The sequence below is a fragment of the Dissoconium aciculare genome (genome assembly GCF_010015565.1).
Source record: "Dissoconium aciculare CBS 342.82 unplaced genomic scaffold K489scaffold_2, whole genome shotgun sequence".
Lineage (NCBI taxonomy): Eukaryota > Fungi > Ascomycota > Dothideomycetes > Mycosphaerellales > Dissoconiaceae > Dissoconium > Dissoconium aciculare.
Window position 1 is genome coordinate 1,464,074 of NW_022984952.1, and position 14,861 is coordinate 1,478,934.

The window sequence follows — 14,861 nt, forward strand, 5'->3', positions numbered from 1 at the left end:
CTCGACTATGAGCTGCTCTTCATCATTGTTAAGTTTACGCGAGTTCGCAAGGGTTTGCGCGCGTGGGTGGATGCCGAGGTGTCTTTCGCGGAGGGTTTCAAATGGAACGTCGTATGCATTTGCTGCAGCTCGAAGAGATGGAACTTGGTGGGTAATATATGCTTGAAGGGCTAAAGAAAGTCTTCCCTCAGTTTGAGAGAGCATTGTAGGCAAATATTGTCATATAATAAGAGGAAGAAGCTCGAAGACGCGTTGTGGGCGCGTTTTGACCGGCTCGGTGGTGTGACCGGCTCGGTGGTAGGGTACGTTATATACTGTCTCCTGTGCAGATGATCTGCGCAGGTTAAGATTGTCGCAGTATCGTGGCAGAAAGGTACATATTTACAACGAACGAAGGCTTGTAGGTACTACAGTCGTTATACTTGGAGCCTGAAGCGAAGCGTCCGTCTCTGCTCATCTCTACTGAAATTGCACTGTGCAAATTCTACCAGCTATTCTCATAGCAGCCATGTCGTCGAGCTTGATCAAGACACGGGTGCTGATTATCTCAGATACTCACTTGGCGGCACTTGAGGAGCCCGGCACCAATGGCCGAGTCGCGGCCTTCCAAACACCTCTGCCCGTTGCAGATATTTTAATACACTGTGGAGATTTGACTTGTTACGGAACCTTGGACGAGTTTACGGAGGCTGTTGAGATGCTCCGCGAGATCGAGGCCCCGGTGAAATTGGTCATAGCTGGAAACCACGATTTATCTCTCGACCGAGAATACGTACTGGGCCATCTAGACCGAAAGCATATAGATCAGCAGCAAGGCCAGAAGACGTGGGAGCAGGCTAGACAACTCTGGACCGCACCCGACGGGCTAGCTGCGCAAGCAGGAATCACATTTCTCGATGAGGGTCATCATCAGATTGATCTCCCAAATGGTTCCCGCTTACAGGTCTACGCCTCACCATATACGCCAGAGTTCTGCGATTGGGGATTTCCGTACAGAAAGGATGAAGACCGTTTCAACGATCAAGCTTCCTCGCTGCTGGGCGCAAAAAACATTGCAATGGAATCAGTGCGAAGTTTCTCACATAATGACGAACCGATAGACATTATGATCACGCATGGTCCACCTTACGGTCGCCTCGATCGCACAATGCGGCGGCAACTCGTAGGATGTCCACATCTTCTCCGTGCTGTGATGAGGGCTCGACCACTGATCCATTGCTTTGGCCATATCCACGAGGCGTCAGGTGCTCAGATCGTACAGTGGTCAAACGAAGCCGACCAAATTGCCAGCAAACAGTCGACGATCAAGGCTTGGATTGATGGCGACTGGAAGGGTGGCATAGCAGATGACGGAAACGCGATCAGGACTCTGACGCCTGACTTGGATCTGGCCAAGAGCCACCACGCCGTGCACATCAATATATTCGATGCCGGCGAGGATCATGTCAAGCGAGGACAAGACACAATGCTGGTCAACGCTGCCATCATGAATTTAGGCGGCCGCCCGCTGAACCCACCTTGTGAGCATGAACATTTTTACAACGCGGCTAGATCGATCACTAACATTGATATCATCTAGGGCTTATTGATGTGCCATTACGGACAGCCTCTTGATTCTAGTCACCAGTCAAGGCTGAAATCTGTTCCTCAAAACATAAGATGAGTCGCGTGTCTATGTGTCAACTTGTGAAGTATTGGTAGCGTGATTGATCGATGCAAGGAGGGCCACGAATCGACTTGTTGATTTGTAGATCAAACTCCTGACGAAAAGAAGGAACGAAGTTGTTTTCTGCAGGCAAGACGGTCCAATGACAAGTCTTGCTCCAGGTTATCCCTTCACCGGCATTGCAGTATGCAGTGTATTGTCCGTCGCCGTGACTCGTACTATTCGCACCTCCCGCACGACTCGTATATTTCACAAAGGTCTCAAGAACGAAAGGTAGCGTGATAAACTGCTGCCTATTCTACAGCATATAGCGACCCGTTGTCGTGGCTGAAGTAGGAGGCACTGTAGCTATATTCAAGGTGACGATAGGGCGGCTCGCACTCGTGTGGGCTCGCATTCGCGTGAAGGTAGCTGCAGCCACTCTCTGTACGAAGATCCCCAATGACGTCCACTGTGATAAACTTGGTTGTCCCACAATTTGAGCCCCTTGTGATTGGCTAAGTGGCGAATCTGGGGTGCCATCGACTTCTTAACACCGAGGCGCAGGGTCGCTCGACGTGGAGATACAGGCCGCCTAGGTGGACATTTATTATTAGGACAGCAAGCGGTCCCGCTGAGAAGTGATTGCTTTGCGCGCATAAACCTCGACCACCTCAGCAAAATGGCGCCGAAACAGCGACCGCCTACCTTGACCCAGTATGCGCTGGGTCAGAGTCTAGAGATATTCCGCAACCTACTTTTGGTCCTCTTCCTGCTGCGCATCACCCGGACGACTTTCGTGCAGCTGCGCGGTTACGGCTTCATCGGTTCCCTCAAACAAGCCTACAAGGAGACCTACCGCCGAGGATATGCTACCTTCTTGTCACTCCCATTCGTACAAGCCAAAGTTCGTGCCGAAGTCAAGAAGGCCGTCACAGATCTTGAAAAGAAGCTAGTGCCGTCAGGACCCGGCGTAACGAATTTCACCTCGATACCTGCGACGGGATGGACGGTGGAGCAGGTTCGCGCGGAGCTGGAGAAGTTGTCGGCTATGGAGCACACAAGATGGGAGGACGGACGGGTCAGCGGCGCAGTCTACCACGGCGGAGATGACCTTGGTGATTTGCAAAGCGAAGCGTTCAAGCGATTCGGCGTGAGCAACCCCATCCACCCCGATGTCTTCCCAGGCGTACGAAAGATGGAGGCCGAGGTGGTGGCCATGACTTTGGGACTGTTCAATGCTCCAGAGAGTGGAGCTGGTGTCACCACTAGCGGTGGTTCGGAGAGCATTCTTATGGCCGTACTTTCGGCGCGCAACAAGGCATACAAGGAGCGCGGCGTGCGTGAGCCGGAGATGATTCTCCCAGAGACTGCTCACACCGCCTTCCGCAAGGCTGGGGAGTACTTCAAGATCCGCATTCATCTTGTGCCCACTCCTGAGCCAAGCTACCGCGTCCACATCCCCTCAGTAAGCCGCCTGATTAACTCTAACACGATCCTCCTGGTCGGTTCAGCACCCAACTTTCCACATGGAATCGTCGACGACATCCCTGCGCTTTCACGACTCGCATCTAAGCACAAGCTCCCACTGCACGTCGACTGTTGTCTCGGATCCTTCATCATTCCCTTCCTCGCCAAAGCTGGGTTCCCCACCCCGGAGTTTGACTTCCGTGTACCTGGCGTGACATCGATCAGTGTCGACACGCACAAGTACGGCTTCGCACCGAAGGGAAACAGCGTGGTTCTCTACAGAAATGCCGAGCTGCGCAAGTACCAATACTACGTCTGCCCCGACTGGTCCGGCGGTGTCTACGCCTCACCGAACATGGCAGGCTCACGACCCGGCGCGCTCATCGCCGGCTGCTGGGCGTCGCTCATGAAAATGGGCGAGGACGGTTACCTCGACACCTGCCTCAAGATCGTCGGAGCCACCAAGCAGATCGAGGAGGCGATCCGGAGCTCCGACAAGCTGCGCCACAGCATCACTGTCATCGGCAAACCCATGGTCTCCGTGGTGGCCTTCCGCGCAGTACAGAAGCCCAAGAAGCAAGATTACGCCGTGGACATCTACGAGATGGCAGATGCCATGTCCGCCAAGGGCTGGCATCTGAACGCGTTGCAGGACCCGCCGGCGATTCACGTCGCCGTCACCCTGCCGATCGTCAACGCGGTGGATGCGTTGATCAAGGACCTCGAAGAGGTGGTGTTGACTGTTAGAGGGCACGTCTCCTCTAAGAAGGGAGATACTGCGGCGCTGTACGGTGTGGCAGGCAGTATTCCTGACAAGAGTATCGTGCGGGACCTTGCGAGCGGTTTCCTGGACACGTTATACAAGGTCTGATTCAGGTTGTCGTGGCAAAATTCAAAGCGTTCATGTAGATTTTGAAATTTTATTCTGTCCTCACCTTCTACCATAACTGCAGAGCTTCTTCGCAATTTGTACCACGGAAATGTTTACAGTGCAGGCGGTCATCCGTGTCACTCGCGCCATTTGAGAGCATGATGTAGTGGGACAAGTATCAGGATTGTGCATCCGCCTTGGCTAATACATATGTACACAGTGTCATCTGATATAAAAAACCCCAGCCTCCATAGATGCGTCTCGAACCCCATTCATGTCTCTTGACAGCCGCACCCCATCGCTACTCCATCGTAGATAAATCTACTGGTCCAACTTGAGCGGGAAGGTGCCAGCCTCTCGCTGGTCATCCCATCGGTTGGCCCATGAGGCCGGGCAGAGGGATCGGTAGGCGAGGAAGAACTGTAAATCCGGGCCTTCGTATTAGCACATGTCCACAACGTTTCTCATCGCCTGACTTCAAAATGCTCTCTTGTCCCAATGCCTGCTCAATCTGGACCTCTCCTCGCATCCCTTCCTCGACGTACCTGGCGGCAAGGCTTGAAGTCCTCTCCCTTGGCGAGAATGCACTTGTGATAGTCGACGTAGTTTTGCCAGCAGTGCTTGGTCTGGTTCTGGTTCGGAAAGCGAGCGTCGAAGCCTATGTATCCTTCATTAGTTTTCCCCTCCCTCTGTTTCTCCGCGGTTTCGAGGATGATTGAAGTCGCGTGGAGCTCGCTGGCTACTTTCGACGCCGCTCAGAAAAGACATACCGGCTGTGATCAATGGTTAGCGCGCCTGGTCATTTGCAGCTCGGAAGAGACCTCGGTTCTGGGTTGGACGACTCACCAGTCACGAACTTGAAGGGCATGGTCACGCGATCCTCGTCGTCCGACATCTTGGCGGTGTTGTTGGTGGTGTTGAGTGGAGAGTTGGAAAGAAAATGTTATAGACTGAACAGTCGCTCGTGAGTTGTGAAGTAATCGAGACTTCTCGCCGTCGCAGCGAGGTCCAGCTTGTGTGTGAGGTTGCGAATGGTGATGGCAGCGACATCTCGGGAAGGGCCGGGCGAGCCTGACCACTTTAGGCCAGCCCGTGCTCGGCTCGTTGGCAAGTAAGCAAAAAGTCGATTCCCGGGCGTGGGCCATTGGCGCGGCAGCAGCCACACCACTACGCCTGTTCGGTGCCGGGAAGCTGCTGCAGCTGTTTGTCTACTGCTGCTGCTCTCTCGTTACGTCGGCCTCTCTTCCAGGTTGACGACCAGTCTTACCAACTCTCCACTCTTCCACCACTCTCACCAGTGGCGGTCCCAATCACGATGCAGTCGACACGCTTCCTCGCGTCCAACATGGCGCGCATGCAGGCCCTCCGCACTCGCGCGGTCCCGGTTGTCCGCACACAACAGACCCGAGGTCTCCAGATGCAACCATCGAAGAAGATGATGGCAGTGCCGGTATGGTCCCTTCACCTGGAATCCGATATGAGGTTGTGCCTGAAAAATTTACTGACCAATTTTGCGTACAGAAAGAGGAGCAGTCTGGTACGTGAAGCGCCATCACTAGTCCCGCACAGCATAAGGGGGAAACACACATTCAGAGCGGGAGCAGAACCAATAGAGTCTGCCTAAAGGAGTCTGTCATTGGAGGACCCATTGGCAGCAGAGCGAGGAATGAATGTAGAGATTGAATCGCGCTGACTATAACAAAACAGCCCACACCATCTCCCAGCGTCTGCGTACCTTGAAGAAGATTCCTCCGGAGTTGATCCCCCTCGGAATCGTCTTGGCTGTCGCTGTCGGCGCCGCCGCCTACTCCCTCATCAACAAGCTCATTGTCGACAAGACCCTTCGTCTGTCCCGAACTGGCAAGCAGCACTAGAGAGCTGGTCCGACGAGAGATGTTTAGGGAAGGAAATCAGGACCATGCTTTGAAGGCCGGGGGAGCACGGAATACATGTACAAAACCTCTTGAGATGCTGCGGGAGGCACCTAAGAGATCAGTGCAAGAGCTACATCTGTCTGATCTTGCATTGTGTTTTACATGTCAACCTCTGTTTTACGCGCCCGCAGGCATGCCAGAACATTTGGACTTATTTTTTCCTATGTGAATACAAGAGTCTCATGTATGAGAATTATCATGTCAGTGATCCAGCCACTCGTCAATCCTTCAACTTCCAATCATTACGACCCCATTCTCGCCTCGCGTAGAGCCCGCCGCAGAGTATCCAATTTTGACCTCTCTCGCACGAGGCTTTCCCTCGCCAACTTTCTCAACATTGCCCGGCCCGCCGTGACATGTTCCTCCTGCCAGACCGCTAGCTCGCCAGCGATAGTCTGCTGAGTGTACCGCAGCTCGCACGCTAGACCCTCTAGCTCCCCGCGTGCCTTGCCAGCTTTATCCCAAGCGTCCAGCGCATTTGCTTTTTTGGTCTCGTCGAAAAGACCGCCAATGCGTGGCGTCCAGCGATTGCTGCGGGACAGCGAGCCCATGACGCGGTCGATGGTGCGCTGGGCTTGATTCATGCTGCCGATGAGATAGGCGGGCCGGTTGGTCGCGACTTGCAGAGCGGTGCTGGTCGAGTGCATCGAGTGTAGGCTGTAGTATAGCCCGACCATGGGCGATGACTCGCTCGGTTGTAATGTCTTGCTGTAGCGGGCGTAGGCTCGTGCGTGTGCGGACGGGAGGTCCGTCAATGCGGAGATTCCAGTTGCGACCAACATCTGTGCTTCGGCTAGGTCGTTGGCTCGCATGCGTTGGCGGTTCACGGTACGAAGTGTGCGACGGACGGCGCCAGTGACACCTTTGACTTGGTCGCGGGCAAAGGCGACGAAATTTTCCACGCCCTGAGTGTCCGTCACAGGTTCGTAGTCGTCTTTGAGGTTTTCGATGCGTGTTTCGGCTTTGCGCCTGGTTCGTTCTGACAGCATTGCAGTGTCGATGTCAGGCACAAGGAAGAACTCCCATACCAGCTCGTGGGTGGAGAAAGTGCCATGCGTCAGGAGACCTTGGAAGAAGTTGTCGAGTCTGATCTGGGTATCGCGAAGTACGGCTCTCGATGGCTTGTGCGGGATCAAGTATGGCGAGGGCAAATTGAAGTGAGTGGGAAGCCAACTGGCAGGGCACTCAATGGAGAGCAGCTTGGAAAGCGTTTCAAAGTCGGCGGCTGCGCGCCGACACGTAGTGACCGTGATAGTACCATTAGGATTGGGTGCGCCCGACTTGAGCACCAGACGCACTGTTGCATCCTCGACAAAGAAAGCGCGCACCACAGTAGTCATGCGACCATCTCTACCTGGCGGAACGGACAGCAGAACCAAGTCATCAATACGGTTCCGGACATCATCATCCTTTGCAAGTTCCACAGCTGTGAGACCACGGAAATCACGCATAGTCAGATCTACACGGATATCTCCGAACAAGGTTCTGAGGAGCTCTGTCCGGCCGTATTTGCTGCTCACCATAAGTGGTGTGAAGCGTTTGTCGTTGGTAGCGTTGACGTCGCAGTCGCAGTGATACATGAGCTTGACAGCGATGCTGTTGTCGGTAACGATGTGTAATAGTGTATTGCCTTTGTGATCGATATGGTCGTCGAGGTGCAAGCGTTCGCCGTCGCCCTGAGCATCGGTCGCGAGTTTAATGGCCTGATCCACCATAGCGTGGTAGAGCTCATGGTCGTAGGATCTGAACAGAGCAAAAAGTGGCGTCTGACCGATCTTGTCTTTTTGACGCCAAGGCAATTTTGTGCCGAACCTCTGCATGAGATGGGGTTGGTGGAAAAGGTAGTGAGCAGCTCCGCGTCCCTTTGAATCTTGCAGCAGAAAATACTGGCAAAGCTCTTCCTCAGATGCGTTAGTTTCTAGGAAATCTAGAAGCTCATCGGCAAGTGCCCTGTTCCCGGACTGTACAGCTGCGCTGAGTAATGTGGTGCCCTCGTGATTGATGTCGTCCAGGACGAAAGCGATGCGGAAGTGGGCTGGCATAGAGAGGAAAAATTTCAAAATATCTCGACGGCTTGAGTCAATTGCCATCATGAGCACAGAATTGCCGTCGGCGTCTTGCGTCTGAGCCAACTTATCGACGGAGAGATCATCTGTTGAGGTGCCATTTCCTACAGACACAACGCTCATATTCCGTGAGTGCGCTTCCGAAGAATGTAGCGAAGAAGCTGAAAGGCTGCGTGGTAAGGATGCCATAGAGACACGCTTCTTTGAGATCTTTCCAGCCTGATCAGGTGGCGGCGTGGGAGGTCGTTGAAAGGGAAAGATGTGTTGTAAGGACCCATGTCCAGCGGCAAATTCGTCGCGCGAACTCTCAGCATGTCCATCGTGGACGTTTCGAGTCACTACGAGCTCTTCGTTGGTACTCTCATCGTCTTCAGAGGAGTCATCTGCATCGCCGTCGGGTGATGCTCCAGAGTCCATGTCTGTAGCGTTGGGCCGCATCATAGCTTTGACAGCTTTGATATCGCCTGCTCTGACCGACTGCCACAACAGCTTGTTGTGCTTGCTGGCTCGTCGCAGGGCATTGGATCCCGTAGAAAGATGCGAAAGGACAGCCTCGAGGGTTGCCAACGCATAGCCTTGTTCGCCGATCTCCACCTCGTCAGTGAAGATGAAGTAGCGCATGCAAAGCAATCTTGAATGCAAATGCTTGACTTCGCTGCGAATAACGACGACGAGAAGCATGGATACCAGTACATCGGCATTGACTGTCAATGGAGTGGACGGCTCCACGTCTGCAGAGTCGGACGTGTCCCCACTGCTGTCAGATCCATTCTCCGTGATGACCTTTTGCGTATTGAGTAGAATCTCGAGCATTTCCTGAGGACTTCCAGCTACTCCCATCCTCTTGAACGCCTCAATGCCTTTCGCCAATCGCGCTGCAAGACCGCGCTTGCCCTTCATCCCGTCCTCGATCGGCACGCCCACCTGCGCTATGTCAATATTTGACATCTTGCGAATCTTGAAATCCAAGTCCCAGTCGTCGGATTTGCGCACCGCACATATATGACGAAATAAAGTCTGATCATGAATTTGTTCTACTACGTATCGTTCAATCAGGCGCTCGACAGCTGGACCAGTCAGCTCGGTGCTGGCACCGAGAAGTGAAAGTTGGTGTTTGTCTACGCTCTGAAAAAGATCAATTGCTGCGATGATAGCTGTCTCGAGCGAAGTTCTGAGGGTCTGCTCTTCGGGTTCCAGCTCTAAAGATGTCGGATGGGCGGTACTGGTGCTGACACCAGATCGGGAAGAACGGATCGAAGACACATCACTGAATGACGAGAATGTCCGATGGGAGCTCTGCGATGTCGCGCGTGGACGCTTGGCAGGCGCAAGCGGGTTGTCATGGATCGCAGTAAAATCACGAATGACCTTTTCTAGTCCGCTCTGCATTTGTCTCGAAATGATAGGGAATTGCTCGAGTACATCGGCAAAGCTCTTGATATCCTTTTTCTTAAGCGTTGATGTGCCAGCTGTTGCCTTCGCGGTAGTGGTGTCCGTCGCTTCCGCAAGCACTCTCCTACGCTCTTTGCTAGGCTCATCACTGATCACCGCAGGAATGGGCACTGTTGACTGAATGCTGCCAATGAGCGGGCGCGAAATGTAGTACACGAGCCATTGTTGGCCATCTGACGTATCCGGATAGTAAATGGTATCTCCCAACAGTTGTGCTTGGTTCAACGTCTTGAAGCCTTTGTTGCTGTACACGAACGCATCCTTGATGATAACCGTCCTTCCGTTGATGGTCGAATATTGCCTCGCCTTAGTCTTATTTTCCCTAGGATGTCCACCATCCTTGTTCGATTGTTCGCCAGGAGGCCCGCCTCCTGTAACACGTAGGACATGACTGGCGAGAAAATCCTCAGTGCCTGCGAGCTCGGCGTAGCTGGCATTGGAGTCCCGATCTTTCGCATGTAGCAGAACTTCGGTGGTCGGAACCAGCAAGATGTGCTGATTGGCGGGATTACATTGCGCTGGCAAGGCGCTCTGGAAGAAGGCGCGCAAAAACGGATTTAATGGGTGCATTATGCGACTTCATGCTTCGAGGGCTCCGACGAATGTATGAGATGGTGCTTCGGCTATCGGAGCACGAGAATGTCGCGCATCCCGAACGGCAGTTCGCGTCGAAGTGGGATTGTGTTGACAGGGCTCATAATGTCTTGGACGAGTAATTCGATGGCTTGGTCAATCGCAAGCAGGCACCCGAATTGATATCTCTTGCTGCTGCAGCTGCGACATCTGATACGGCTATTGCACGTGCTAGCACGTGTCGGATGAATGACAGTTAGGTCCGTGCGACAGCGGCTCAGAGCGGCTCCGAATATCAACACAAGGACATTACAATAGCTTCAAGACCTGCTCCTACCGCGGTAACAAATTCAGCCTTAATCTTGTATAACTTCGTTCGGCGAAAATTGTATCTTTGTCCGACACTATAAGCGATTCAAGATACGTTATAATGTCTATTATGCCTATTATCTGGGTTACGATTATTCTCGCTATCGGTCACTGTCAGGTCCGTGCTATCCTTCTTCCGCGCTCGGAAATAAAGCCTCTGATGCCAGCACCTATGGTTGATGTTCATACCGAGATTTGGAGACAGCCCGACCAATACTATGTCTATCTCGCGGAAGGTTATACTATCGCGGAGCACTTCCACACCATCGGCCAGAACTTGACCCACCGAATCAAGCGGCGCTGGGATGATCCAGATCTAGATCATCCCAATTATGCCTTCACCATTTATCTGACCGATCAGTCCGATCTCGACCTCATCAGAAGAGACTCCAGAGTCAAGTCAGTCGGCCAAGACTTTAAGTCGGCCGACTTGGACATTTGGTTTGACTGGACGTACGAGGAGCCTGACAATCCTCTTCGTATAGCACAAGAGGCGCGTCTCAATTGGCGCTACACTAAACCTGTTCAACTAGCAAGACCGGAGCCAGGATTTGTTGTGCGGAAATTTCCACACGAGTACTATGTGTATCTAGATCGTGATTGGACCATTGAAGGTTACTTCACTAAACTAGAGCGCGACTGGATCGATCGCACGAAAAAAAGAAGCAACCCCGACGGTCCCTGGTCCGAAGCCTCCTTCATTATCCATCTTGAAGATGAAGCAGATCTCGCCGTAGTTCGTGCGAGCGCGGAGCCAATCATTATCGCCGAGCACGCAGAATATTTGCCTTTAAGTTTTTTCGAGAATGATAATGATATGACTTGCAACGCCGAGCCGCGTTACAACCCTTTCTTTGTACCCGATAAGCCCACGACAGGGAGCTAATGCACATCCACTGGCACAGGGCTAATGTTCAGTTGCCATCATAACTGGATCGAAGGGCGATTTCATTACGCCGTCGGACTTCGGTGGTCTGCAGATGCGTTATGAGCGACGGCTGCTGTGTCGCTCTATGAAGGGGTTCATATCACCTATAAGTTCGTTGCCTTGTCCTGCGTCTCGCGATGTCAACTACAATTGAACCACCCAAACAAGGAGTTCAAATTTAAGATGATATTTACAACGACGATTTTCGAGATGATCAATTATTCTCATGATTTAATGTTATGCTATCTAGATCTCAAGCCCGAAAAGAGCCTTTGTTGAAGCGAGATCAACGTGATAACCTTCTCATCTCCACCCATCGGAGGAATAGCGAGAAGACTGAATTGATCCCTGGGGAATATCCTTCCCTCAAACAACGCCTTGAGCGCCATACAATGCTTTTGGCGTTCGTGGAACAATGCCCCTGCCGTTGAAGACAAACCCCCCGTTTTGGTATATGGTATCATTCCGAATGCCAGTGTTGAATTCCTAGCCAATAGACGTCAAGTGCACCCCATCACAAAAAAAGAAAAGTACAAAGAGGAAACATCTAGTATCGGTACATCTCGCTCTTGAAGGGACCCTCGATGGGGAGACCCATGTACTCGGCCTGGACGTCGGTCATCTTGGTGAGGTGGACGTTGACGTGCTCGCAGTGGAGAAGGGCGACCTGCTCGTCGAGGATCTTGGGGATGACGTAGACACCGACGGGCAGACGGTCGACGGAAGTCTTGACATCAGCCTCCTTCTTCTTGAGGACGGGACCCTCGGTGACCTCGTCGGCCTCGGCGGCACGGGCGAACTCGATGTACTTCTTGGAGAACTCCTTGTTGCCGGCAGTGTACAACATGATCTGGGCAAGGACCTGGTTGGTGAAGGAGCAGGACATGACGAAAGAGCTGTGGCCGGTGGCACATCCAAGGTTGACGAGACGACCCTCGGCGAGGAGGATGATGTGACGTCCGTTGGACATGGTGAAGCGGTCGACCTGAGGCTTGATGCTGACGACCTCCTTGGCGTTGGCCTTCAACCAGGCGACGTCGATCTCAATGTCGAAGTGACCAATGTTGCAAACGACGGCATCCTCGCGCATGACCTCGAAGTGCTTGCCGACGATGATGTCACGGCAACCGGTGGTAGTGACGAAGATCTGAGCACGAGGAGCAGCCTCCTCCATGGTGACGACCTCGTAGCCGGCCATGGCGGCCTGGAGGGCGTTGATGGGGTCAATCTCAGTGACGAGGACACGGGAACCGAAGCTGCGGAGGGCCTCGGCGCAACCCTTGCCGACATCACCGAAACCGGCAACGACGGAGATCTTACCAGCGATCATGACATCGGTGGCACGCTTGATACCGTCGAGGAGAGACTCACGGCAACCGTAAAGGTTGTCGAACTTACTCTTGGTGACAGCGTCGTTGACGTTGATGGCAGGGACGAGAAGACCGTTGGCCTTGCCAGCGTTCTTCAACATCTTGTAGAGGTGGTGGACACCAGTGGTGGTCTCCTCGCTGACACCGTAGCAGCCCTCGAGTTGCTCGGGGTACTTGGTGTGAACCAAGGCGGTCAAGTCACCACCGTCATCGAGGATGAGGTTGAGCTTCTTGCCCGATGGGAAGGCGTTGAGCTGCTGCTCCAAGCACCAGTTGTACTCCTCTTCAGTCTCACCCTTCCAGGCGAAGACGGGGATACCGGCGGCGGCAATGGCGGCAGCGGCGTGGTCCTGGGTGGAGAAAATGTTGCAGGATGACCAGGTGATCTCAGCGCCGAGAGCCGCGAGGGTCTCGATGAGGACAGCAGTCTGGATGGCTGGAAAAGGGAAATTATCAGCATCTTATCGTTCGAACAGGCCTCGACTGGTATCTGTCTCGGGACTTACTCATGTGCAAGCAACCGGCAATGCGGGCACCCTTCAGCGGCTGGTCCTGAGCGTACTTGGCACGGGTGGCCATGAGACCGGGCATCTCCTGCTCGGCGAGGTCAATCTCGCGACGGCCGAAGGCCGCGAGGTTGATGTCGGCAACCTGATTGAGATGGTGAGTGACATGATCTCCGCCAAATTGAACCTCAATTGCTCGCTCGACGTACCTTGAACTGTTGAGCTGGGGCAGCCATTTTGTCGGTTGTGATGTGAATGAAGGAGAAGGGATGGATAGAAGATGAAGTCACTTGTTCAAGAGAAATCGAACAAGAGGAAGAGAAGAGAGGAGGATGAAGGAAGCAGGAGAAGTAACCGGAGGGGATTGGAACGACAAATATAAATATTTCTTCCGTAGAGAGCTGGAGGAGGAGGACCTGTCACTACCACCACTACTGCTGCTGCTACTGCCACTGCTAGTTGCTGCTATCAGGTTTGGTCCATTGAACCAACGGCCAGAGAAGTGTCCGAGAAGATCGAGCACCACCACCTCTCATCACCCTGCCCACTGCTCGCTGCACTTACTACCCACCTCCCCAATTACTGTACTCACAAGCCAATACCATACACTTCAGCCGGGCATCAATGGAAAGCTGTAGGACATTAAATACCGCGCAATGTCGTCTGATGTTTGCCGCCGGAATGGACAACAAAATGGAGACAACTACCACTGGACTGCTAGGCATAGCAGACGGGACCTTGTGGAGGGACCCTCATCATAATAATTTTTTGTTGACACCTGCATCCATAGAAAGCGGGCCCAAAATTACCTCGAGCCCCACCATCGAACTGGAGGAAAACCCTGCCGCTATACCCAAACCATAATCAAAACCCCATCCGATCTTCCAGGGACCATTGAGCACTTCCAAGCTTTGCGCTCTCTCTGCATGTGCCAGCAGCGCGACGACGGACCTGAATGGTCGTCCTGGTGATGATCTTCTTCCCCTCCAGGATTAAATATCTGCGTCACTCATGGCCAATATCTGGTCTTCGCTCTCACCGGGAAATTCGTAAACTACGAAGGCTCTCATGAGAACCACAATACAAACATTGTCTCTGGCAAGCCTGCTTGCACGGCCGCATAGATGGGAAATTTCCATGCCCGCATCGTTGCTAGAGATCGGACACGAGCGGAGGGCAATCTGACCGGAGGCGGACCTTTTTCGACGTCAGCTTGCTCCAGGAGGCCCACGCGTCGGTTGCCGAGACTCCATCCGGACAACAGGTCGGCGTGTTGAATGGAACTCGCCTCCCTTCCTCAGCACCACTTTGGTTCCTTTCTATAATCCTGGGCTGTATTCAATCCGACCTGATGTTAAATTCCTTGATTCACGCCGTGCGGCTCTCGCGGTTTCGTCCGACGCCGAGTGAACGATCGTCGTGTGCTCCTTTTTCTTCTTCTGCTCGGACTGATGCTGTCTCCAATCGCGCGACTCTAATTGCCCACAATTGATGGAATCCAACCCCATCCACGGGTCAATAGATTAATCATTTATCATTATTCCATATGCGCCTGGTTCTGCTACTTGTGCGCGCGCGTCCGAAGCGCGCGCATTGCTGTACTAGCGACCATTTGATTGCCCCACCATGAGCTTTGTTCGGAGTTCCGCTGTCGACAGCAGCGAAATCTTTTAGGGT

General features: G+C 53.2%; 7 protein-coding genes across 7 annotated transcripts; 4 read left to right on the forward strand and 3 right to left on the reverse strand.

Annotated features, from left to right (window-relative positions):
- Positions 1-365: 365 nt before the first annotated feature.
- K489DRAFT_332231 (ser/Thr protein phosphatase family protein) lies at positions 366-1,885 on the forward strand. The gene is made up of 2 exons (XM_033602157.1): positions 366-1,520; positions 1,580-1,885. The coding sequence occupies exons 1-2, from the start codon at positions 509-511 to the stop codon at positions 1,612-1,614; spliced, it is 1,047 nt and encodes a 348-aa protein (XP_033463382.1). The 5' UTR covers positions 366-508; the 3' UTR covers positions 1,615-1,885.
- A 354-nt stretch (positions 1,886-2,239) lies between these two features.
- On the forward strand, positions 2,240-4,089 carry K489DRAFT_376756 (PLP-dependent transferase). The gene has a single exon (XM_033603992.1). The coding sequence runs from the start codon at positions 2,328-2,330 to the stop codon at positions 3,984-3,986; it is 1,659 nt and encodes a 552-aa protein (XP_033463383.1). The 5' UTR covers positions 2,240-2,327; the 3' UTR covers positions 3,987-4,089.
- A 61-nt stretch (positions 4,090-4,150) lies between these two features.
- On the reverse strand, positions 4,151-4,946 carry K489DRAFT_376757 (cytochrome c oxidase, subunit VIb). The gene is made up of 3 exons (XM_033603993.1): positions 4,822-4,946; positions 4,532-4,645; positions 4,151-4,406 (listed from the first exon to the last, which is right to left on the reverse strand). Exons 1-3 carry the CDS (start codon positions 4,879-4,881, stop codon positions 4,308-4,310), a joined length of 273 nt encoding a protein of 90 aa, XP_033463384.1. The 5' UTR covers positions 4,882-4,946; the 3' UTR covers positions 4,151-4,307.
- Positions 4,947-5,279: 333 nt separating this feature from the next.
- On the forward strand, positions 5,280-6,287 carry K489DRAFT_376758 (uncharacterized protein). The gene is made up of 3 exons (XM_033603994.1): positions 5,280-5,436; positions 5,508-5,523; positions 5,694-6,287. Exons 1-3 carry the CDS (start codon positions 5,332-5,334, stop codon positions 5,858-5,860), a joined length of 288 nt encoding a protein of 95 aa, XP_033463385.1. The 5' UTR covers positions 5,280-5,331; the 3' UTR covers positions 5,861-6,287.
- On the reverse strand, positions 5,914-10,053 carry K489DRAFT_376759 (uncharacterized protein). Its single transcript, XM_033603995.1, has one exon. It carries the CDS (start codon positions 10,006-10,008, stop codon positions 6,163-6,165), a length of 3,846 nt encoding a protein of 1,281 aa, XP_033463386.1. The 5' UTR covers positions 10,009-10,053; the 3' UTR covers positions 5,914-6,162.
- Positions 10,054-10,371: 318 nt separating this feature from the next.
- On the forward strand, positions 10,372-11,480 carry K489DRAFT_376761 (uncharacterized protein). The gene has a single exon (XM_033603996.1). It carries the CDS (start codon positions 10,442-10,444, stop codon positions 11,264-11,266), a length of 825 nt encoding a protein of 274 aa, XP_033463387.1. The 5' UTR covers positions 10,372-10,441; the 3' UTR covers positions 11,267-11,480.
- Positions 11,481-11,510: 30 nt separating this feature from the next.
- On the reverse strand, positions 11,511-13,499 carry K489DRAFT_376763 (adenosylhomocysteinase). The gene is made up of 3 exons (XM_033603997.1): positions 13,394-13,499; positions 13,185-13,329; positions 11,511-13,114 (listed from the first exon to the last, which is right to left on the reverse strand). The coding sequence occupies exons 1-3, from the start codon at positions 13,418-13,420 to the stop codon at positions 11,856-11,858; spliced, it is 1,431 nt and encodes a 476-aa protein (XP_033463388.1). The 5' UTR covers positions 13,421-13,499; the 3' UTR covers positions 11,511-11,855.
- Positions 13,500-14,861: the final 1,362 nt, after the last annotated feature.